Source organism: Rhinopithecus roxellana, chromosome 20, assembly GCF_007565055.1.
Source record: "Rhinopithecus roxellana isolate Shanxi Qingling chromosome 20, ASM756505v1, whole genome shotgun sequence".
Classification (NCBI taxonomy): Eukaryota; Metazoa; Chordata; class Mammalia; order Primates; family Cercopithecidae; genus Rhinopithecus; species Rhinopithecus roxellana.
Genome location: NC_044568.1, coordinates 17,084,114 through 17,107,757, shown reverse-complemented (window position 1 = coordinate 17,107,757; position 23,644 = coordinate 17,084,114). Strand labels below are relative to the sequence as shown.

At 51.3% G+C, this 23,644-nt stretch overlaps 4 protein-coding genes and 1 pseudogene across 6 annotated transcripts; 4 read left to right on the top strand and 1 right to left on the bottom strand.

The window, feature by feature from the left end:
* On the bottom strand, nt 1–1,487 carry LOC104664037 (metallothionein-1F-like). The gene is made up of 3 exons (XM_010365451.2): nt 1,246–1,487; nt 581–646; nt 1–238 (listed from the first exon to the last, which is right to left on the bottom strand). The coding sequence occupies exons 1-3, from the start codon at nt 1,271–1,273 to the stop codon at nt 147–149; spliced, it is 186 nt and encodes a 61-aa protein (XP_010363753.1). The 5' UTR covers nt 1,274–1,487; the 3' UTR covers nt 1–146.
* Nucleotides 1,488–3,011: 1,524 nt separating this feature from the next.
* Nucleotides 3,012–13,532, top strand: LOC104664036 (metallothionein-1E-like). 3 transcript variants are annotated; one of them, XM_030924513.1, is made up of 5 exons: nt 3,012–3,190; nt 3,784–3,849; nt 4,193–4,245; nt 12,936–12,960; nt 13,299–13,514. In XM_030924513.1, the coding sequence occupies exons 1-5, from the start codon at nt 3,163–3,165 to the stop codon at nt 13,388–13,390; spliced, it is 264 nt and encodes an 87-aa protein (XP_030780373.1). In that variant the 5' UTR covers nt 3,012–3,162; the 3' UTR covers nt 13,391–13,514. The 3 variants fall into 3 exon arrangements, with proteins under 3 accessions (XP_030780373.1, XP_010363752.1, XP_010363750.1); XM_010365450.2 differs by lacking the exons at nt 12,936–12,960; nt 13,299–13,514 and having other exon boundaries at nt 3,076–3,190; nt 4,193–4,427; XM_010365448.2 differs by lacking the exons at nt 3,012–3,190; nt 3,784–3,849; nt 4,193–4,245 and adding an exon at nt 11,311–11,659 and having other exon boundaries at nt 12,895–12,960; nt 13,299–13,532.
* On the top strand, nt 5,097–6,403 carry LOC104664035 (metallothionein-1E-like). Its single transcript, XM_010365449.2, has 3 exons — nt 5,097–5,177; nt 5,759–5,824; nt 6,172–6,403. The coding sequence occupies exons 1-3, from the start codon at nt 5,150–5,152 to the stop codon at nt 6,261–6,263; spliced, it is 186 nt and encodes a 61-aa protein (XP_010363751.2). The 5' UTR covers nt 5,097–5,149; the 3' UTR covers nt 6,264–6,403.
* A 1,560-nt stretch (nt 13,533–15,092) lies between the features above and the next one.
* On the top strand, nt 15,093–16,535 carry LOC104664033 (metallothionein-1E-like). The gene is made up of 3 exons (XM_010365447.2): nt 15,093–15,187; nt 15,689–15,754; nt 16,289–16,535. The coding sequence occupies exons 1-3, from the start codon at nt 15,160–15,162 to the stop codon at nt 16,378–16,380; spliced, it is 186 nt and encodes a 61-aa protein (XP_010363749.1). The 5' UTR covers nt 15,093–15,159; the 3' UTR covers nt 16,381–16,535.
* Nucleotides 16,536–20,790: 4,255 nt separating this feature from the next.
* LOC104664031 lies at nt 20,791–21,869 on the top strand (annotated as a pseudogene).
* Nucleotides 21,870–23,644: the final 1,775 nt, after the last annotated feature.

The following is a 23,644-nucleotide window of genomic DNA, read 5'->3' as shown; positions in this document are numbered from 1 at the left end:
AGAACCAGAATCAAGTCTGTCTTTAATTATTATTCACATATTTCACAGACAAAAGGAATGTAGCAAATGGGTCGGGGTTGTAGAAAACAAAATCCTGGATTTTACGTGTCATTCTGTTTTCATCTGACAGCAGGGCAGTCCCGACATCAGGCGCAGCAGCTGCACTTCTCTGACACCTCTTTGCAGATACAGCCCTGGGCACACTTGGCACAGCCCACGGGGCAGCAGGAGCAGCAGCCTGGGGAAATAGGGAGACAGAGGTCACAGCAGACTTGACCAGGGAGCTCCCTGTCCCAACAGCATGCCTAACTGGAGCTCAGACCCCAGCCCCCGAGGATCCTTAGTTCAAGATGACACGGCTTTGTCAGGAGAAAACTGGTGGATGTTGAGGTGAGTCTTCCTATGAGAGACTGCCCAGCCCCACGGGAGCCCTGGACAGGGCAGAAGACTGGAAAGACAGTGATGGCCTAGGGGGACAAAGGAAGGCCAGTTCCCCGGAAGCAATCACTCAGGGCCAGCCTTGGGTTCCCTCCCAACCTTAGCCATAGCCCCAGATTCCTGGAGATGGCCCCTCACTCACTCTTCTTGCAGGAGGTGCATTTGCACTCTTTGCACTTGCAGGAGCCGGCGCAGGCACATGAGACACCTGCAAGGAAGAGAAAAAGCCAGTGAAAAGTGAGTGAGATGCAGAAGGTACAGCAGTGGGTCAATGAGTGTCCAGTGTCCCTTCATCTGTGCAAGGCCAGCCCTCAGCGCTCCTTTCCCACTCAGCAGAGGAAGAGAAACTCCTTCATGCTGGCAAGGCCAAACACCCTCCTGTTTTTATTCAAAAGGAAAGTCCCAGGCTCCAGGCACAGCCCAGGAAGACTACAACTTCGACATTCTGTCAAGAACCCGGAAGAGGCAATGTCCCCTCCTATCCAATGCCTCCCATCCAATCCGGTGGCTCAGAGCCTGGTTAGAGCATTGAGGCTCAGCCAGCAGCCTCCTGACCAACGGGATGATGTGGAGCAGGACAGCCTTGAGTCTCAGGACCCTCAACTCTGACACAGAGGCAGAGGGAGGAGGGCAATGCTCTCAGGAGCTTGGCCAAGAGGAAAGAATAGGAAGAATCTTTCTCAAAGGAAGAATAAAGGAGTCACCTTCAGCTCAGATCGCAAAACGCGACCTCCTGAAACCCAGGGACACTCTCTGTGGTGTCTGGGAATTTGGCATTCCAAGGCACAGAACCCGGGCTTCTCTTACCAGCGGCGCAGGAGCATTTGGGGTCCATTGCAACCCGAAGCGAGACTGGAGTTCCCAAGCGAGAAAGGAAGAGGGAGTGGAACACGTGGAAGGTGTGGTGAAGCGCAACAGTTGGCGGCTCCTTTTGTAGTCAGGGGTAGGCGCCGAGAGCAGAGACCCCGCCCCGCCCTTGCACCCGACCAGCTGAGTCCACGCCGCCAGTAGTCCTGGGCTGGGCTATGTGCAGCAGAGGTGCGGGCGCAAAGCACCCTGAGTGCAGGTCGGTGCACATCGCGCGGCTGCGCCTTTCTCACCAGCTAGCGCGGGAGGCACTGTGCACCCGGGTTAGCCGCTTCTTTCACCCGGCCGGGTGTGCCCAGTTCCTTGAGATTACCTGCTACTCCCCTACCCTTGACGTTCCGCGTGGCCCGAGACCCTGAACTGCGCCCCACACCCCGAGGCCTGCCCACCCCCTTGCCAACAGCTAAGCCTTTTGTGGAGTCCATTGCAACCCCAGTCTCTTGTTCAACTGTCTAGATTGGCGGGAGCAGGGAGCATAGCAAGGGAGTAGTGTGCAAAGGACAGGCGGAGGATGCGACCTTCGGATCTCTGGCATTGCCTGTCCCTTTCCCCTTCCCCACCTCAGCTCTTCCGCCGCGTTTCTCCTGTGCACAGCAACACGGAAGACACAGGGCCCTACCTCCCTCCCATCAAAGTATACTTATTCATATCCCTCTATGTCTGTTTTGCTTCCAGGACTGATCTTGATGCTTGGTTTTGTTTAAAGATTTCAAGTAGTGAAGAGATGAACATACCTAAGCCATAGGGAAACTTCATCACTGACCTCTCTCCCTTGAGAAACTGACAGGATTCACACCCAGCAGTGCCACTTCCCAGCCCCCTGACCCTGGGCTAGTGGCTTGAACTCCTGGTATTGTCATTGTTCAGATTAGGAATACGGGTTCATGAATAGAACTCACATCCCTTTAGGGTTGCTGTGAGAGCTCAAAGATAGAAAGTGACTAAACGGCCAAACACGGACCCGTGTAACGTAGAGTAATAGGAATATGGAAGGAAAAATAATCAGCTCTCTTGCTTTCTAATTTAATGCAGGATCTTCATATCACCTTCAATGATCCCTCTTCTGGGGACATCTCACACATTCAAAACTGCCATCCTGTAGTGGGGTACCCGGCTAGGCTGTGGGGAGACCCTGGAGAGATTTATGCAAAGAAGGACCTGTACAAATGTGGCCCATTCAGCCCCTCAAGAGTGGAGAATGGAAGAGAGAGAGGCAGAGCCCTGTGTCTTCCGTGTTGCTGTGCACAGGAGAAATGTGGCCAAAGGACTGAGGTAGGAACCGGGACAGGGCAGATAAGACCAGAGATGTGAAGTTTGCACCCTTGGCCTGCCTTTGCACACTACTACCTTGCTGTGCTCCTTGCTTTGTCAGATCCAGAAAGTGGAGCACAAGACTGGGGTTGCCCTCCACTCCAGGAAAGGCTTAGCGATCGACTTGAGACCTGGGCGTTGGTAGGGGTGGGGGAAAATCCAGAATACTGGGGTAGGCGGAACGCCAAGGGGCGGGTGTAGCAGGCAACTTCAGGGAAACTGAAAGGCCAGGCAGGGTGAGAGAAGTCGCACACCCGGGTGCACAGCGCCTCCCTCGCGAGCCATTGCGTAAGGGGCGATCCCACGGTGTGCACCCAGCTGCGCTCAAGGAACTTGCACCTGGCCCATCTCCTGCGCACAGCCCAGCCCAGACAGCTGGCGGTGCTGACTCGGCGGGGTGGGTGCAAGGGCGGGGCCGGACGTCTGCGCCCGCCCCGTTTCCTGACTATAAATACAGCTGCTGGCTGTTGGGCTCCACCACGCCTTCCACGTCCACCACTGCCTCTTCTCTTCTGGCTTGGGACTCCACTCTTGCCTCCTGTTGCAATGGACCCCAACTGCTCCTGCGCCCCTGGTAAGGGGCGCCCAGGTTCTGCTCATTGGGATGCCGAATTCTCAGACATCATGGAGAGTGTCCCTGGGTTTGAGGAGGTCTTCTTTTGCGATCTGAGCTGAAGAGGACTCCTTTATTCGTCCAGTGCTTTCCTTCGGCCAAGCTCCTGAGAGCATGTCCCTCCTCCCTGTGCAGCTGTGTCAGAGTTGAGGGTCCTGAGGCTCAAGGCTGTCCTGCTCCATGTCACCCAGTTGGTCACGGGGCTGCTGGCTAAGCCCCAGTTCTCTAACCTGACTCTTAGCAGCTGGATTGGAATGGAGGCATTGGATAGGAGGGGACATTGCTTCTTCCAGGTTCAGGACAGAAAGTCGAAGTTGCAGTCTTCCTGGGCCATGTCTGGAGCCTGGGACTTTCCTTTGGAATACAAATAGGCAGGTGCTTGGTTTTCCCAGCATGAAGGGAGAGGACATGACGCTTCTCTTCCTCTGCTCTTAGTGGGAAAGCAGCTCTGAGGGCTGGGCCTGCACAGAGGAGGGGGAACTGGACAATTATTGACCCACTGCTGCACCTTCTGCATCTCACTCACCCCTGCCTGGCTTTTTCTCTCCTTGCAGGTGTCTCCTGCACCTGCCCTGGCTCCTGCAAGTGCAAAGAGTGCAAATGCACCTCCTGCAAGAAGAGTGAGTGCGGGGCCATCTCCAGGAATCTGGGGCTGTGGCTAAGGTTGGGAGGGAACCCAAGGATGGCCCTGAGTGCATGCTTCTCGGGAACTGGCCTTCCTTTGTCCCTGTAGGCCGTCACTGCCTGTCTAGTCTTCTGTCCTCTCCAGGGCTTATGTGGTGTGGGGAAGCTTTCTCATAGGAAGACCCACCCCAGTGGCACCAGTTGTCTCCTGACAAAACCATGCCATCCTCAACTAAGGGTCCTCAGGGTCTGGAGGCAGGGATGGAGACAGGCCTCTATTGGGGCAGGGAGGTCTCTGGTTGAGTCTGCTCTGACCTCTCACTCTCCCTTCCTCCCCAGGCTGCTGCTCCTGCTGCCCCGTGGGCTGTGCCAAGTGTGCCCAGGGCTGCATCTGCAAAGGGGTATTGGAGAAGTGCAGCTGCTGCGCCTGATGTTGGGACAGCCCTGCTCCCAAATATAGATTGATTAGTAAAATCCAGGATTTTTTTGCTTTTTTGATACAAACTTGACCCATTTGCTGCATTCGTTTTCCTGTGAAATATGTGAATCATAATTAAACACTTAGACTTGATTCTGGTTCTGGTTCCTGTGTGTTTTTTGGAATAAGGGACTGGGGTGGAAGAGTGAACTGGGAGTTTAAGAGACTGGTCTCTGGATGGAAATGTGAGCCTCCAACAGTCTGAGCACCTTCAGGCAAGTCCTGCTAACTCACTGAGCTTTATCTTCCACAAAATGCACCTGCACGGTGCCAGATCATATGGGGACAGGCAACATACACGATCAGTTCAAATCACGTCAAATGTGGCACAGAGACTTCTCCATTCCTCATGGTTATTCTCAGGCTTCCCTGCCCAAATTCAGTTTCTCAGCAGATTTTGGGATTGAAAGTGACCACAGGAGGTAGATTCCAATGCCTAAGTTAGATGAATCCTAGGAGCGGGAGTAGCAGGTAATCATGGGGAACTGAGAAGGCCCGGCAGGGTGAGAGAAGCAGCTCACCCGGGTGCACAGCACCTCCCGCACTAGCCGGTGGGAAAGGGGCGGCCAGGCGGTGTGCACCGACCTGCGATCACGATGCTTTGCGCCCGGCCCGTCTGCTGCGCACAGGCCAGCCCAGTACCGCGGGCGGCTGGGACTCAGGAAGGCGAGTGCAAGGGCCGGGCTGGGTCTCTGCTCCCGGCCCCCTCCACGACTATGACAGCAGCCGCGGGCTGTGGAGCTGCACCACGCCCTCCAGGTGCTCCACCGCCTCTTGGCTTCTCGCTTGGGAACTCCAGAGGCTCGCCTCGGCTTGCAATGGACCCCAACTGCCCCTGCTCCGCTGGTAAGGGGCGCCTGGGTCTGTGCCTTGGGATGCCAAATTCCCAGACACCATGGAGAGTGTCCCTGGGTTTGAGGAGGTCGTATTTTGCGATCTGAGGTGAGGGGACTACTTTACTTCGTCCAGTGCTTTCCTCTTGGCCAAGCTCCTGACAGCATTGCCCTCCTCCCTGTACCTCTATGTCAGAGTTGAGGGTCCTGAGGCTCAAGGCTGTCCTGCTGCACATCATCCCGTTGGTAACGAGGCTGCTGGCTGAGCCTCAATTATCTAACCAGGCTCTGAGCATCTGGATTGGATGGGAGGCAAGGGACATTGCCTCTTCGGGGTTCAGGACAGAATGTCAAAGTGGCAGTCTTCCTGGGCTGTGCTTGGAGACTGAGACTTACCTTTGGAATACAAATGGAGGGGGCTTGGTTTTACCAACATGAAAGGAGAGGAGATGGGGCTTCTCTTCCTCTGCTGAGTGGGAAAGGAGCTCTGAGGGCTGGCCCTGCACAGAGAAGGGAATACTGGACACTCATAGATCCACTGCTGTATCTTCTGCATCTCACTCACCACTCGCTGGCTTTTTCTCTTCCTTGCAGGTGGCTCCTGCACGTGCACCGGCTCCTGCAAGTGCAAAGAGTGCAAATGCACCTCCTGCAAGAAGAGTGAGTGCGGGGCCATCTCCAGGAATCTGGGGCTGTGGCTAAGGTTGGGAGGGAACCCAAGGCTGACACTGAGTGCTTGCTTCTGTGGAACTGGCCTTCCTTTGCCCCAGCTGGCTGTGTCATTCCCTCTCCAGGCTTTCTGCCCTGAGTTCAGATGGAGCAGGACAGCATTTTTCTCTTGGGACACAAACCCCAACTGTACCATCTCTGGTTTCAGAACAGAGCTGTGGCAGTCGAAAAAAGCATCCTCTGGGTCTGGGTTCTGAGCTCGAGCCAGGCCTGCTATTGGGGCAGGGAGGTGCCTGGTCCAGTCTACTGCCACTTCTCACTCTCCCCTTCTTCCCCAGGCTGCTGCTCCTGCTGCCCCGTGGGCTATGCCAAGTGTGCCCAGGGCTGCGTCTGCAAAGGGGCGTCGGAGAAGTGCATCTGCTGTGCCTGATGTGGGAAGAGCTCTGCTCCCAGATGTAAATAGAGCAACCTTCACAACCTGGAGGTTTTTTTACATACAACCCCTAGCCATTTGCTGCATGTCTTTTCATATTAAATATGTGAATGACAATAAAAAAATTTTGACTTGAATCTTACTGTGGTCTTCTTTGTGTGTCTTGGAAAAAAATGGACTTGGGTGGGGGTTAAACCATGAGTTTAGATACCAGGCTCTGGATGGAAATGTGAGCCACTAATAATGTGAACACTTTCAGGCCAGTCAGGTTACCTCACTGAGTTCACACTTCTATAAAATGGGATTGCACTGTGCACACAATATGGGTGGGGACCATACATGATCGCTTCCAGTCTCATGCCAAATGTAGCACAGAAACTGCATCCCTCATTTTTATTTTCTGATTTTCCTGCCCAACCTCAGATCCACATTGGATTTGAGTCTTAAAAGTGGCTACAGTGCTGGCACTCAACTCCTCAGTTCCTTCAATCCTACAAGGGTACTATGATTTGGATGTCTTGTCACTGCCAAATCTCATGTTGAGATGTGACTTCCAATATTGCAGGTAGGGCCTGGTGGGAGCTTTTGGGGTCATGAGGACAGATCCCTAAAGAATGGCTTGGTGCCATCCCATGGTGAAGAGTGAGTTCTTCCTCTGGTAGGTCACTCCAGAGCTGGCTATTTAAAAGAGCCAGGTACCGTCCCCTTATCTGTCTTGCTCCCTGTCTCTCCATGTGATGTACCTGCTCCCCGTTGGTCTTCTGCCAGGATTGCAGGCTTCCTGTGGCCCTCATCAGAGGCAGATGCCTGCACCACACTCTGCACAGCCTGCAGAAGCAGAAATCAAAACAAACTTCTTTTTTTTTTTTTTTTATAAATTACCTAGTCTCAGGGATTCCATTAGAGCAATGCAAACAGGCTAGCACAATGGGGCTTTTCAAACACTTTGGTGAAGGGACAGTTTTTATTTCCTATCCATCACAGACTTAAACCTTGGTAAATGTAATAGTATCGATCATGGAGATAATGAGATAAAACACCACATACAAAACCCATTTTTTAGATCCAACAGGAAAGCAGTTCAATAAATCCATAAAGAAATAATAGGAAAATGAAAGATGTACAAACTTTGAACATATGATGATGTGCATTGTGGCCCAGAAGCAACAAACAAGACCAGGCGTGGTGGCTCAGACCTATAAACCCAGCACTTTGGGAGGCCAAGGTAGGTGGATAACTTGAGGCCAGCAGTTTAAGACCAGTCTGGCCAACATGATGAAATCTCATCTCTACTAAAAATACAAAAATAAATCGGGCATGATGGCATGCATCTGTTAATCCCAGCCACTTGGGAGGCTGAGGCATAAGAGTTGCCTGAACCCCAGAGGCAGAGGTGCACCACGATTGTGCCACTGCAGTCCAGCCTGGGCAACTGAGGCCCTGTTTCAAAACAAGAAAAGAAAGGAAACAGCAAACTGGCCCCAGTGTGTGGCTCACATACCTTGAGCAGCACTGCCCAGCACATCCCCACAAGGAACCATCAGCCTTGGTCTGCCCAGGGTCACTGACAGGACACTCGCTGACCCCTGAGAGCTCCCTGTTGTGACTGGGCTCTGAATCTTTGGAAATTCCTCCCAAACTCAGGCTGAATTTGTCCTTCTTTCAAATTTCAGCCCTTGACTCCTTCCAACCAGTAAAGTCACTGGGAATATGGAAGGACATACCCAGCATGTCCCTGGCAAAATGAAGTGTGTGTGATCATGGGTTCCAAATGAAATACTTCACGCCTGCCCATGCAGGAATGACGGCGGATTCTGCAGTTTGGAGGGTGTGGTGGTGCTCAGTAGGAAGGAGTGAGGCCCTGGCTGACTTGTAATTAAAACCAACAATCAGTTCCCCTGGCTATGTGGAGGGAACACTATTTGATGTTCAATCAAAGAGGAAGATGATCCTTCTGTCCTGGAGGTCAGGACCACGCTTGCTCACTGCTTCCATGTGAAGATGAGATTTCAGAAGGCAGTCTGTGCCTAGGGCACGGGTTTTGGTGTCAGGCAGTCCTGGTTCACATCCCACCTCACCATGTACTGGCTGTGTGGCCTGAGTGCATCACTGAAACTCTCTGAGCCTCCAATTCCTTATTTGTAGAAAGCAGATTATATCTCAACGCAGGGATTACATGACAGCATAATCTGGCCCCTGGCTAGGGTTTAATAAATAGTAGCAATGATGATCATTCTCTCTACACTGCCTTTTTAAGAGAATGAAGCCTGTTAAATCCCAAAGCTAAGAGAAATCTTACGGGTTTGAAAGCACTGCTGTGAATTGGATGCTAGGAATGGGACTGCAACCTGGCTGACCCTGCCAGGAGTGTGGACGACCTTCTGTGGAAAGTGCTTTTCAATAAGATGCTGCCCCTACATTTGACCAGACATAAAATCCATTCCCATCCTTCATATCATCTGATCACATGACCTCCGGAACGACAGCCACAGGCCTCAAGACTGGGACAGCAAATATGCAGGGCCTGGAGTGTTTATGTTGTCTTGCAGATTAGTTAAGTAACCTACCCAATGTCACATAGCTCAGAAGTCAAGGGATGAATGAACCTATGCTACACCTGGCCTGTGGCCCTGGTCACAGCTGGTAGATTATGATGCCACTGGATGCTAAATCTTGCCTATCTCAAAGATACAAAGATACAAAGAGTTCAAAGATACAAAGACTCTTTGGGATGAACGAATGTTGCTCTTGGCTTGACAGATGAGAATTGAAACCCAGAGATGTCACAGAGCTGTGCAGGGGGACATTCTTGTCCACAGAGTGCACTTCCTATTGCTGCCTCTGTGCTAGGTTTTCCGTGTCCTTATCATTCATGTAACTTGGTGGCAGAGGGTGGTGGGTGAGTGTATGATGCTGCCATCAGCATGCATGAGTGCAAATCCCACCTCTGTTACTTTTAGCTGCATGACACAACCTGTCTATGGCTCAGTCTCCTCCACTGCACAAGCGGCGTAATACTAACCTCTGCCTTATAGGATTAAAGGAGATGCCTGTGAAGCCAAGGCTGGTATCCCAGAATGCGCGGGGAGGAGGGTGGAAGGCTCCTCCTCAACTTTGAGGAAACTGGGAAAGGCAGCCGCGACCTCAGGGACACTGGCACACAGCCCCTCCTGTATGAACCGGCGCCAAAGGGGTCCCCTGGCCCTTCTGTGGCGCACAGCCCAGCCCAGGATTTAATGCCTACAAGCAACTTAGAATGGTGTGAGGGGTGTGGGGTCTATAATATTAGCTATTGCTTTTTTTGATCATTTTATGGCACATAGGGAACATTTATTTATTTGCACACAAAGGCCTGGAGTGCTCAACTGTGTATCCTGTTATTCTCATCTGCCACATGAGTACGTGTCCTGTGGTCCAAAGAGAGCCATTCAGTGTTCCCATAACATTGTAATCAACATTAGGGTTATAAAGCTATGAGCAAGATTCTGTGCTTCATGTCAGATACAGAAGAATGACTGCCCTTTCTGTTAACACCTGCACCATTTTTTAGTTAATATTTTACACTGAAATGATTAATACTTTCATACACATATTTTATGAAAATCAAACTCTTTTCCATCAGAGAAAGTGAAAATCAATCTTGTCTCACACATGGAAGATGGTTCCAAATTAATGTGTGTGTGTGTGTGTGTGTATTACACTTACAGATCGCTTTTGCCACTGTCCATCGTAGAGCTGGTAGCTTCCTGTTGTTTATTTGGGGGTTTTTCGTCGTTATTTTTTGAGACAGAGTTTCACCTTCTTTGCCCAGCTGCAGTGAAATGGCCCAAGCTGCAAACTCTGCCTCCCTGGTTTAAGTGATTTTCCTGCCTCAACCTCCTGAGCAGCTGGGATTACAGGCGACTGCCACCAAGCCAGGATAATTTTTGTATTTTTAGTGGAAACAGGGTTTTGCCATGTTAGCCAGGCTGGTCTCCAACTCCTGACCTCAGGTGATCCATCAGCCTCGGCTTTCCTAAGTGTGGGATTACAGGTGTGAGCTACTGGGCCAGCCCCTGGTTTTTAAAAAATTTCCAGCAATAGAGAAGTGTTGATGACATACCTTGGCTAAAGGAAGGCTTGATCATGGACACTTTCCGTTAAGAGGCTGGCTGGATTTAAATCAGTGCACAACTGTTTACCTCTGTGACGACCAGCCAGTTACTTGGACTCTTTTCTTTGCAGTCCTGTGATTAGCAAAATGGGTTCATAATTAGTATTTCCCTTTTGAATTGCTGTGAGTATTCAAAGAATGAAAGTGATTAAAAAGGGACTGGTGTAGACTCAACGTCATGCAATAGTCAGGTATATTGAAGAGAAATAACTGGATGTCTTGCTTTTTATTTTTTTTAGAGATAGTGACTCCCTATGTGGACTAGGCAGGACTCGAACTCGTCGACTCAAGTGATCCTCCCGCCTCAGCCTCCTAAGTAGGTGGGACTACAGCTTTCCACCACCTTCCCTACCTTGCTTTTTAATTTAAAGCAGGGTCTGCATGTCATCTGAAGTCATCTCTCTCTGGGGACATTCCACATGTCCAGAACTGCCAGGCGGTACTGTGGTGGCCCATTAGGCTGTGGGGAGCATGGAGACTTATCTGCAAAGGAGGACCTGGACAAATGTGCCCACACATCCTCTCAGGCGAGGAGAATGGACGAAAGAGAGAGGCCGACTCGTGTTCCCCGTGTTGCTGTGTACGGAGGAGCGGGTCAGAGGGACCACGGTGTGGACAGGGACAGGCAAGGCGGGGAGACGAGGAGAAACGAAAGCCACATCGGTGGCGGGTGCTCTGCACACAACTCGTTCGCTACCGCAGGCTCCCCGCTCCGCACTCAGCCAATCCGGGGACGGGAGCAGGAGGGCTGCACCCGGACTCCGGGACAGGCCCAGTTGAAAACGGCCGGGCGAGGGGTGGGGTTGAGACGCTCCCGTCGCCAATGCTGGCGTCCCGGAACCCGCGGGGAGGAGGGTGGAAGGCAACCTCGAGGAAACTGGGAGAGGCGGCCAGGACCTCGGGGACAGGGCGTACCGCCGGGCGCACAGCCCCTCTGCGCGAAAGGGCGCCAAAGGGGCGGTCCGCGGCGCTTCCCCAGCGGAGCTCAGAAGATGGTGCCCCCGGCCCTTCTGCTGCGCACAGCCCAGTCTAGGACCGCAGGCGGCGTGAACCCAGCAGGGCGGGTGCAAGCGCGGGGCAGGGCCTCTGCGCCCGGCCCCCTTCCCTGGATAGAAAAGCATCCCCAGGCTGTGGCGCTCCACCACGCCGTCCACGTGCGCCTTGCCGTGTCTCCATTTCTCGCTAAGATCTCCAGCCTCACCGCGGCTCGAAATGGACCCCAACTGCTCCTGCGCCACTAGTAAGAGAAGCCCGACTCTGCGCCCTGGGATTCCCATTTCCCAGCCCCAGTTCAGAGGGTCTCTGGGTTTGAGGAGGTCGCATTTTAAGTTCTGTGCAGAAGGGGACTCCTTTACTTCCTTAGGTGCTTTCTTTCTGATCACGCCCTTGAGAGCACTGCCCTCCCCGCTGGGCCTCTAAGTCAGAGTTAAGGATACTGAGGCTCAAGGCAGTCCTGCTTCACATCACCCAGTTGGTCAGGGTCCTGCTGGCTGGGCACCAATGTTCTCCTCCAGGCTCTGAGCAATCAGGGTGGATGAGGGGCTGGAGACATAGAGTGAGTCTTCAGAGTTCAGGACAGAAGGTTCTGGCTCGCAATCCCAGTATTCCTGGGTTCGGTGTGCAGCAGGGACCTTCCTGTGAAAGAGATCAAATGAAAAAAACTAAAAGGCAGAAATGAAGTCCACAGGCAAACAGCCCGGGCGGCGCCCTGAGCCTAGTTAAAGATCCACCCCGGACCTAACCGATTAGGTTATCTATAGACTCCAGACATTGTAAGGACAAACGTTGTGAAAGTCTCTGTCCTGCTCTGTTCTGTTCTAATTACCGGTGTCTGCCACATATCTTAGTCCTGGGCCCAGTACAAACACATTCCTCTATTTTGCCCCAACTTCCTGAGCCCAACACAAACACATTCCCCCCCCCCCCCCCCCCCCCACATCTCAGAAACACCACCTAGAGAGCCCCTGATAAGGTCACAACCGTTTGTAGTTTTACTAAATGCACGGGAACAAATAGAAAACTGTTAATTGTATAACTTAGAATATTAACCAATTGTGATGCTGCAACCAAAAGAATTCCTTTGTACCTCTGTAACCTTACATATCCTGTATGCATCGGGCTATAAAAAGCGGGCACATGCATCATTCAGGGCCCTCTTGTATGTTGTAGAACGGAGGGACCAAGTTCGAACTTTCATTAAAGATCCTTGCCGCTTGGCTTTGACTCTGGACTCTGGTGGTCTTCTTCGGGGAATAAACGGTCTGGGCATAACACCTGGTGGGGTAAAGCAGGATGGTGCTTGCGCTTCCCAGTGTGAGTGGGGAGGACATGGGGCCTCTGTTCCTCTGTCCTGAGTGGGAAAGGAGCTCTGAGGGCTGGCCCTGCACAGAGGAGGGGGCACTGGACACTCATTGACCCACTGCTGTACCTTCTGCATCTCACTCACTTCCCACTGCGTTTTTCTCTTCCTTTCAGATGTCTCCTGCGCCTGCGCTGGCTCCTGCAAATGCAAAGAGTGCAAATGCACCTCCTGCAAGAAGAGTGAGTGCGGGGCCATCTCCAGGAATCTGGGGCTGTGGCTAAGGTTGGGAGGGAAACCAAGGCTGACACTGAGTGCCTGGTTCTGGGGAAGTAGGCTTCCTTTGCCCCTGTTGGCCATGTCATTCCCTCTCCAGGCTTTCTGCCCTGAGTTCAGATGGGACAGGGAAACCTTTTTCTCTTGTACCAACTGTACCATCTAGGATTTCAGAACAGAGCTGTGCCACACGAAAAAAGCATCCTCTGAGTCTGGCGTCTGAGCTCCAGCCAGGCTTGCTATTGGGGCAGGGAGGTGCCTGGTCCAGTCTACTGCCACCTCTTACTCTCCCCTTCCTCCCCAGGCTGCTGCTCCTGCTGCCCCGTGGGCTGTGCCAAGTGTGCCCAGGGCTGCATCTGCAAAGGGGCGTTGGAGAAGTGCAGCTGCTGTGCCTGATGTGGGGACAGCTCTGCTCCCAGATGTAAATAGAGCAAACTTTACAACCTGGATTTTTTTTTTTTAATACAACCCTGAGTAATTTTCTGCATGTCTTTTTATATTAAATATGTGAATGGCAATAAAAGAATTTTGACTTGAATCTTAATCTGGTCTTCTTTGTGTGTCTTAGAGAAAATGGACTTGGGTGGGGGTTAAACCACGAGTTTAGATACCAGGCTCTGGATGGAAATATGAGCCACTAATAATGTGAAAACTTTCAGGCCAGCCAGGCTACCTCACTGAGTTTACATTTCTGTAAAATGGTATTGCACTGTGGGGGCCATACATGATCGCTTCGTCTCATTCCCAGTGTGGCACAGAAACTTCACCCCTTATTTTTATTTTCTGATTTTCCTCCACAACTTGAGATCCACATTGGATTTTGGGCTTAAAAGTGGCTATAGTGCTGGAACCCAACTTCCTAGTTTCTTGAATCCTACATGGGGGGCTATGATTTAGACATTTTGTCACTGCCAAATCTCATGTTGAAATGTGTCCTCCAATATTGCAGGTGGGGCCTAGTGGGAGGTTTTAGGGTTGAGGACAGATCTCTAAAGAATGGCTTGGTGCCATCCCATAGTGAAGGGTGAGTTCTTCCTCTGGTGGGTCACTCCAGAGCCGGCTGTGAATGAATGAAAGTGATTAGAAAGGGACAGGTATAGACTCAATGTTATGCCTTAGTCAGGAATACTGAAGAGAAATAACTGGATGTCTTGCTTTTTAATTTTATTTTTTTAGAGACGTTGACTCCCTGTGTTGTCCAGGCAGGACTCCTACTCCTGGGCTCAGGTGATCCTTCCGCCTCAGCCTCCTAAGTAGCTTGGACTACAGCTTCCCGCCACCTCCCCTGCCACTTCCCCCATCTTGCTTTTTAATTTAAAGCAAGGTCAGCACATCACATGAAATCGTCTCATTTTCGGGGTTTCCCACATGTCCAGAACTGCCAGCCGGTAGTGGGTAGCCCTGCTAGGCTGTGGGGAGCATGGAGGTTTATTTGCAAAGGAGGACCTAGACAAATGTGCCCCCACATCCTCTCAGGAGAGGAGAATGGAAGGGAGAGAGAGGCCGACCCGTGTTCCCCGTGTTGCTGTGTACGGAGGAGCAGGTCCGAGGGACCTAGGTGTGGACAGGGACAGGCAAGGCGCGGGCGAGGAGAAATGAAAATCACATTGGTGGCGGGGGCTCTGCACACAACTCGCTCGCTACCGCCCGCTGCCCACTCCGCACTCTGCCGATCCGGGAGCGGGAGCGGGAGGCTGTGGCTGCACACAGACTTCTGGACAGGCCCAGCTGAAAACGGTGAGGGGGTCGGGGGGAGACTAACGAGACGCCAACGCTGGGTTCCCGGAACGCGCGGGGACTAGGGTGGAAGGCAACTTCGGAGAAACTGGGAAAAGCGCCCGGTACCTCGGGGAGACCGCGTACCCCGGGCGCAAAGCCCGTTAGCGGTGCGCCAAAGCGGGGGGCGGAGGTGGTCCAGCGGTGCGCACGCAGCGCTACTCAGGGAACTGTGCGCCTGGCCCTTCTACTGCGCACAGCCCAGTCCAGGACCTCGGGCGCAGCGGACTCAGCGGGGCGGGTGCAAGCGCGGGGCGGGGCCTTTGCGCCAGGCCCTCTTCTGACTATTAAAGCAGCCGTTGGCTGTGGGGGTCCCACCACGCCTTCCACGTGTGCCTTATAGGCTCTCAACTTCTTGCTTGGGATCTCCAACCTCTCCACGGCTCGAAATGGACCCCAACTGCTTCTGCACCACTGGTAAGGGATCCTGGGTTTCTGGTCCTTAGGGTACCTATTTACCCGCCACAGGATCGATGCCCCTAGGAGTAGAGGTGTTTTTTGAGCTCTGGCTAAGTGGAGCCATTTATTTCATTGATCTAGTGCTTTTCCTCTCAGCGCCTTCATCACCCCTAGAACATTCCTATTCTAATACCTCCCATTTCAGAGGCGAGAGGACTCAGGCTCATAATTCTCCTGCTCCATGTCACTCAGATAGTCGGGGGCTGCTAGGCTGAGCCCCAGTATTCTGTGAAGTTCCTGGGGTGGATGGGAGACAGGGGTTGTTGCCTTTTCAGGATTAAGGACATAAAGCCCATCCTAACCTCTAGAGATAGAAGTAAGGTCAGGCTTCATGGTGCCCTGAGTCGAACAGGAGCTATCTATCTATCCCGCCTGTCAATGCACTCAGCTGGGAGCATTTGTTGATCAACTGCTGCTGTCTTCTGTGTCAAATTCACTGCCTTTTTCTCTTCCTTGCAGGTGGCTCCTGCACCTGCGCTGAGTCCTGCAAGTGCAAGGAGTGCAAATGTACCCCCTGCAAGAAGAGTGAGTGCGGGGCCATGTCCAGGAATCTGGGGCTGAGCCAAGTCAGAGACAGGAACCCAGAGCTCAGCAGGCAGGAGTAGGCCAGTGGTCAATTTCCCATCTCCCCTTCCCCAACAACTGATCCAGGATCAGAGCCAGATCCTTAGACATGATTGATTCCCAAATTTCATTCTTAAAATAGACAAACTAAGGCCAAGAGAGTGCACCAGCCTGCCAGGCACAGACATGCCACCTAAGGACTTTCCTCACCTAAGTGTATGGTTCTGCGGAGCCAGCCTTCTTTTGCCTTTGATAACCCTAGTCACTGCCTCTCCAGCCTTCTGCCAGGTCTGGGGCTCAGATGGGGATAAGAAGCTTTTCACAGAAGACCCTCACTCGAAAGATCCGACACTTATCTCCCATCTCCAACAGTGCATGCCATCCTGAACTAAGTGTCCTCTGGGACTGGGGACAGAGTTTGAGCCAGGCCTGTTTGAGGGCAGGGAAATCCCCGGTCAAGTCTGGTCTGACCTCTCACTCTCCCTTCTTCCCCAGGCTGCTGCTCCTGCTGCCCCGTGAGCTGTGCCAAGTGTGCCCAGGGCTGCATCTGCAAAGGGGCATCAGAGAAGTGCAGCTGCTGCGACTGATGTCTGGAAGGCCCTGCTGGAAGATATAGAAAGAGCGACCTGCACAAACATGGAATTTTTTCCATACAACCCTGACCCACTTACTGTATTATTTTTTATGAAATATGTGAATGATAATAAAATTGTTAGGCCGGGCGCGGTGGCTCAAGCCTGTAATCCCAGCACTTTGGGAGGCCGAGACGGGCGGATCACGAGGTCAGGAGATCGAGACCATCCTGGCTAATACGGTGAAACCCCGTCTCTACTAAAAAATACAAAAAACTAGCCGGGCGACGAGGCGGGCGCCTGTAGTCCCAGCTACTCGGGAGGCTGAGACAGGAGAATGGCGTGAATCCGGGAGGCGGAACTTGCAGTGAGCTGAGAGCCGGCCACTGCACTCCAGCCTGGGCGGCAGAGCAAGACTCCGTCTCAAAAAAAAAAAAAAAAAAAAAGATAATAAAATTGTTGACTTAATGCTGGCTCTGGTTTTCTTTGTGTGCCTTGGAAATAGGGGACTCCACACCCAACAGAGCTGGGATGGTGGATTGCATTGAGGATCCAGAGACCTGGGTGCTGGGACCTTGTCCTGTCACCTTACACACTGAGGGCCTTAAGGCAAATAGGCACCTGCCTCAGGTCAGTTTCTTAAATAGAAATGTAAGAGCGTGGTGACAGGTGAAATAACGCCACAGGAATCTGTCACAGACTTAAGCTTTGGTAAGATAAAATCTATTAGTATGACAAAAAGAAAAAAACACCAAATTCATTTTTTGTATTGAATAGGACAATTTCAATAAATATATGGAAGACAAAATAGGAAAAATAAAATTACACATTTGTTCTGGGGTGTATATTTCAGACTGGAAACAGTTCACAGACTGGCCCCAGTATGTGGGTCACACACCTTCAACAGCACCAGCCAGACCATCCCCACGTGGAACCATCAGTCTTGGCCTCTCCAGGGTCTCTGATGTGACTCTCAGTATCTCTGAGAGCTCCATGTTATGACTTGGCTCTGAAACTTCAGAAGTTTCTCCCTAGCTCAGGCTGAAATCTGTTCCTCCTTCAATTCCAGCCCTTGGTTAATTCAGGCAAGCAAAGTGACTGGCGGAGTGGAGGAAATTACCCAGGATCCTCCCAGCAAGATGGAGTACAGAGAAGGATTAGTTCCGGATGAAGACCTTTGAGTCCGCCTATGCGGAGGTGATGGCAGTTTCTAAATTGTGGCGGTGTTCACTAGGAAGGAGTAGGGCCCCAGGTCACTTGAAATTAATGGCAGCAATTAGTTCCTCTGGCCATTTGTTGCGGGAATTGCTATTTGATGTTCAAAGAAGAAAAGGTGTGAAGCGGCCCAGGAATCAGGACCATGCTGGCCTGCAGGTTCTCCTTTTGAAGAGAGCGTTCCAGAAGGCAGCCTGTGCAAAGAGCGTGGGGATCAGGGTCAGGGCAGTCTTGTTGGACTGCCCACTTCACCACCTCTGTCCTGGGCTGTGAGACCTAGGCAGGTTGCTCAACCTCTCTGGGTCTCCATTTCTTCCTCTGTAGAACTGTCTGTCACAATTCAGAGCTAGAAGGGCCCTTGGTTAGTGAGTGCATCTGTGCCTCTCATGGGTGAGATGGCATGTTGAGGCTGAGAGGTCACAGAGCTATGCAGGGGGATTGACTGCTAGCTCAGTGCCCTTCCCACTGCCGTCTCTGTGCCAGATTTTCAGTGTCCTTGGGTTTTACATGACACGGTGACATAGGGTGGTTGTTGAGGGCACCATGATGCAGTCAGCATGCAGGAGTGCAAATCCCAGCTGTGTCACTTATATGAGAGTGACACAACCTCTCTGTGGCTCAGTCTCCTCAACTGTGAATTGACATAATAATAGAGTCTGCTGGTGGGAGCAAATCACTTAAAACACGTAAAGAACTTAAAATGGTGCCTGGCTTGTGTTGAGTAGTCTGTAATAGCTTTGATTTTAATCTTTATTCATAGCATAGGGATATTTTTCTACTTCTTTTTTTTTTTTTTTTTTTTTTTTTTTTTTTTTTTTTGAGACGGAGTCTCGCTCTGTCGCCCGGGCTGGAGTGCAGTGGCCGGATCTCAGCTCACTGCAAGCTCCGCCTCCCGGGTTTACGCCATTCTCCTGCCTCAGCCTCCCGAGTAGCTGGGACTACAGGCGCCCGCCACCTCACCCGGCTAGTTTTTTGTATTTTTTAGTAGAGACGGGGTTTCACCATGTTAGCCAGGATGGTCTCGATCTTCTGACCTCGTGATCCGCCCGTCTCGGCCTCCCAAAGCGCTGGGATTACAGGCTTGAGCCACCGCGCCCGGCCTATTTTTCTACTTCTAAACACAAGCCAGGCCTAGTGGGCTTAGCTGTGTGTCCCATGTTGTTCTCATCAATAACAGGAGCACATGACCCGTGGCCCAGAGAGAGTCCTTCACTAGTTCACAAATAAGGATCCATATTGGATACATAAAGCCATGAGCAAGACAGTCCCTGTCTGCATAACAGATGCAAAAGGATTCCTGCCATTTCTGCTATAACCTGTGCTGTTATTTTCTTTAACATTTTCTCTTAGGTAATCATATTCCTTTAATATATTTATAGGAAAAGCAAACTCCTTGACACTACTGAGAAAAAGAGTCAGTTCCACTTGCAGATATGGAAGGTAGCCACAAAATTACGTATATCTCCCTCTGTCACTCCCAGAATTGGCCTGGACATTTGTTTATGTTTAAAGATTTCAAGCAGTAAAGAGGTGCTGAAGACATACCCAGGCCAAAGGGAAGCTTTGCCCTTGACCTCTTTCCCTTGAAAAGCTGCCTGGATTGAGAGCCACAGTACAGTACCACTGTTACCGGTGCAGGGTGTCCAGGTTCTTAGTACCTCGAACAAAGAATTTGACAAAATGCACAAAGTAAGGAAGGGATGAAGCAACAAAAGCAGAGATTTATTGGAAACAAAATTATATTGCACAGGGTGGGAGCTGGCCCCAGCAAGTGGCTCAAGGGCCTGGTTATAGAATTTTCTATGGTTTAAATATCCTTTAGAGGTTTGCCATTAGTTATTTAGTGCACACCCTATGTACATGAAGTAGTGGCCCCCTATCTGACTGATGGCAGAAAGCAACCAATTAGAAGCTGAAGTGAAGTTACAAAGTTACTCCTATGCAAATGAAGAGGTAGTCCAAGGTCAGTCCAATTGGTTGTCATAAGGGACAAATCACAGGTACTTTCAATTTCTCATCTGCCATGCAGACAAAGGGGAGAGGGGTTGCAAACGAAGTAGCCTCTGGTCCTTTTTTTACTTGGGTGTGGAAAGTTGGGGTTTTTCTTATGGTTGAGTTCTAGAAAGACTGTGAGTCAGCTTCAGGTTCACTGCCGCCAGAGCCTATTCTCTTGCCTCAGCACTTCCACCCTTTGTCCTAGGCTGGTTACTTATCTCCTTGTGCTGTCGTTGTCTGATTAGTAAGATGCCGTTGTAAAGAGTGTTCATTCCCCTTGAGGGTTGCTGAGAGGGTTCAAGTAGCCAAAGTGACTAAACAGGGTCTAGCCGAGACCAAAAGCTCTGCAATAGTCAGGAATTCTGAAAGTGAAGTAAGCGCTTTTCCTGCTTCTTAATTTAATTCACGGTCACCACAACAGGGAAAAGAGCCCTCCCTTGTGACCTCCCAAGCTTTGGATGTCCTTAGTCTTGGTGGGCCAGCTAGGCTGTGGGAAGCCCAAAAGAAGTTAAAGCCAAAGAGGACTTAAATATGCCCATCGCCCCCTCAGGAATGGAGAATGGAAGGGAAGGAGGCTGGGCCCTGTGTCTGGCCTGTTGCTGTGAAGAGGACATATGAGGCCAAAGGACCTGGGTGACTATGCAGGTGGGTTGAAGGTCACATGGGAGGCTGGTCCTCTGCACAGGGCTCCCTTGCTGCGCTTCCTGCCTCAGTCCTATCTAGGGACAGGAGCACTAGGCTGGGGTAGCACATGGACTCCCACAGAGGCAAAGCTCAGGTCACTGGTGCGGGGTGCTGGGGTGGAGATACCGGGACCACCTGAGCCTGGGTTCCCAGGACCGCCCAGAGCAGGAATGGAGCGCAATCTCCGGGAAATTCAGGAGGGCCGGGATTATAGCAGGGATGCCAGTACCACTGGGAGCACAGCCCCTCCAAAGCGAGCGTGAGCCAAAGGGCCTCCCCCGAGGTGTGCACCAGTTATGTTAAGGAGGATCCTCCACCTGGCCCTCTTGGTGCGCACAGCCTGGCCTTGAACCCGGGGTGGCGCTGACACTGCGCTGGGCAGTTGTGAGACCTGGGGCGAGGCCTCTGCACCCTGCGCCCTGACCTGACTGTAAAGTCAGGCGGCCTACTCCTGGGATCTGTTCCGGCTCCCACCGGCCCGCCTGTTTTTTCACATCTGGCTTAGTAACTCCAGCCTCACCTGATCTCCAAATGGACCCCAGCTGCTTCTGAGCCACTGGTAAGGGATGCTTGGTTTCAGGTCTTAGGATCTTCATTTTCATGCCACAGAATAGAACACCCTTGGGGCAGGAGGCAGGTGCATTTTGAGCTCTTCCTAAAGTGGACTCCTTTGCTTTGCACTTCTTGAGCTTTCTCCCCACCAAGCACCTTCATCACCACTTAGAACATTGCTGTCTTCCCAGTGCCTCCCATTTCTGATTCAAGAGGACTGAGGCTGAAAACTGCCCGGCTGCAGGTCACCCTCAAGACCAAAGGTGTGCTGAACTAGGACCCAGTGCTCTGTCCCGCACTGAGCTGCCTGAGGTGGATGGGAGGCACACAACACTCGCTGCTCACTGCCTTTTTCTTCCTTGCAGGTGGCTCCTGCACCTGTGCCAGCTCCTGCAAATGCAAAGTGTACAAATGCACCTCCTGCAAGAAGAGAGAGTGTAGGGCCTTCCCTGGGAATCTGGGGGCTGGGCAGAGTCAGAGGAAGGATCCCAGATCTCCACAGGCAGGAGCAGAACAACGACGAACTTCCCACATCCCCTTGCTTCAGCAAATGACTTAGGATCACAGCCGGAAGAACACTAGAGATGGTTAATTCCCAATCTTTATTCTTACCATGGGGAAACTGACACCAAGAGAGCACACCAGCCTGCCAAGCACAGGCCTGATACTTGAGGACTTTCCTCACTGAGGTGTATTATTCCAGGAGACTGTCCCTCCTTTTACTGCAAAGAGCATGTCACTCCTTCTTGAGTCTTCTACCCTGTCCTGGGCACAGGAAGGGTGGGTAGCTTTTTCATGGCAAGACCCTCACCCCAAAGATCCAGGAGTTATCTCCAGACAGAGCAATGCCATCCTGAACTAAGTATCTTTTGGGTTTGGAGGCACAGCTTGAGACTGGCCTCTGTTGGGGCAGGGAGATCCCTGGTCAAGCCTGCTCTGACCTCTCACTCTCCCCTTCTTCCCCAGACTGCTGCTCCTGCTGCCACATGGGCTGTGCCAAATGTGCCCAGGGCTGTGTCTGCAAAGGGGCATTGGAGAAGTGCAGCTGCTGCACCTGATGTTGGGACAGCCCTGCGCCCAGATGTAAATAATACAACCCCTACAAACCTAGTTTGTTTTTAAAATACAAACCTAACCCATTTACTATGCCTGTTTCCCTAAGTGAAATATGGGAATGATAATAAACATTGTTGGCCTTATTCTGCCTCTGAGTTTTTTGAGGGGTGTCCTGAAATAAGAGACCTCAGACTCAGCAGAGCTGGGATCATACCACATGCCAAGGACCTTAAGGCAAGTCGGGTCACCCGTCTCAGGTCAGTTTCCTAGCTAAAAATGTAACAGCATCATGCCAGATGATATGAGGGCACAGGAATCAGTCATGGACCTACGCTTTGGTGAGATAAAATAGAATGAATAAGTATGAAAAATAAAAAGACAAAGTTCATTTTTTATATTCAACAAGGAAATCTCAAAACAGATAGGAAGAACAAAATAACAGGAAAAACAAAATACTAACGCTTCACATCTGTTCTAAGGTACAGTGATGTTCAGTAGGAAGGAGGAAGGCCCTGGATGTCTTGTACTTCATGGCAACTGTTAGTTATTTGGCTATTTGGTGAGGGAATTGCTATTTGTTATTTAAAGAGGAAGAGGAGTCACAAGGCCCAAGAGTAAGCACCATGCTGGCCTAAAGGTGCTTTGTGAAGGGGGGATTTCAGAAGGTAGTCTGGCCAGGTACAGTGGCTCACACCACTTCCATGGCTTACATCATGCTCTGCTCAAGCCAAGGCAGGAGGATTGCCTGAGGCCAGAAGTTTCAGACCAGCCTGGGTAACATAGTAAGAACCTCTCTCTATGTAAAACTGTGGGGAAAAGAAAGAGAGATCAGCCTGTTACTGTGTCTATATAGAAAGAAGTAGACATGAGAGACTCCATTTGGTTCTGTATTTGAGATGCTGTTAATCTGTGACTCTACCCCCAACCTTGTCCTTGCAAGAGACATGTGCTGTGGTGACTTAAGGTTTAAAGGATGTTGGGCTGTGCAGGATGTGTCTTTGTTATACAAGTGCCTAAAGGTTGCTTGCTGGTTAAAGGTCATCACCATTCTCTTTTTTTTTTTTTTTTTTTTTTTTTTTTTTTTTTTTTTTTTTGAAGCGGAGTCTCGCTCTGTCGCCCGGACTGGAGTGCAGTGGCCGGATCTCAGCTCACTGCAAGCTCCGCCTCCCGGGTTTACGCCATTCTCCTGCCTCAGCCTCCCGAGTAGCTGGGACTACAGGCGCCCGCCACTTCGCCCGGCTAGTTTTTTGTATTTTTAGTAGAGATGGGGTTTCACCGTGTTAGCCAGGATGGTCTCGATCTCCTGACCTCGTGATCCGCCCGTCTCGGCCTCCCAAAGTGCTGGGATTACAGGCTTGAGCCACCGCGCCCGGCCCATTCTCTTAATCTCAAGTAAGAGAAAAGCATTTGTCTCCTGCCCGTCCCTGGGCAATGGAACATCTCCGTGTAAAACCCGATTGTATGCTTTGTTTACTGAGCAAGGAGAAAATTGCCTTTAGGAATAAGGTGGGACTTGCTGGAGCAATGCTGCTAAAAGGTTTATGGAGATGTTTGCATATGCATCTCAAGGCACAGCATTTTCCTTTAAACTTATTCATGTCACAGAGATCTTTATCTATATGTCTTACTGCTGATTTCCTCCCTACAATGATCCTATTATCCTGCCACTCCCTTATGTTTAAGATGGTAAAGATAATTATCAATAAATACTAAGGGAACTCAGAGACCGGGCCGGCACGGGTCCTCTGTAAGCTGAGCGCCGGTCCCCTGGGCCCCG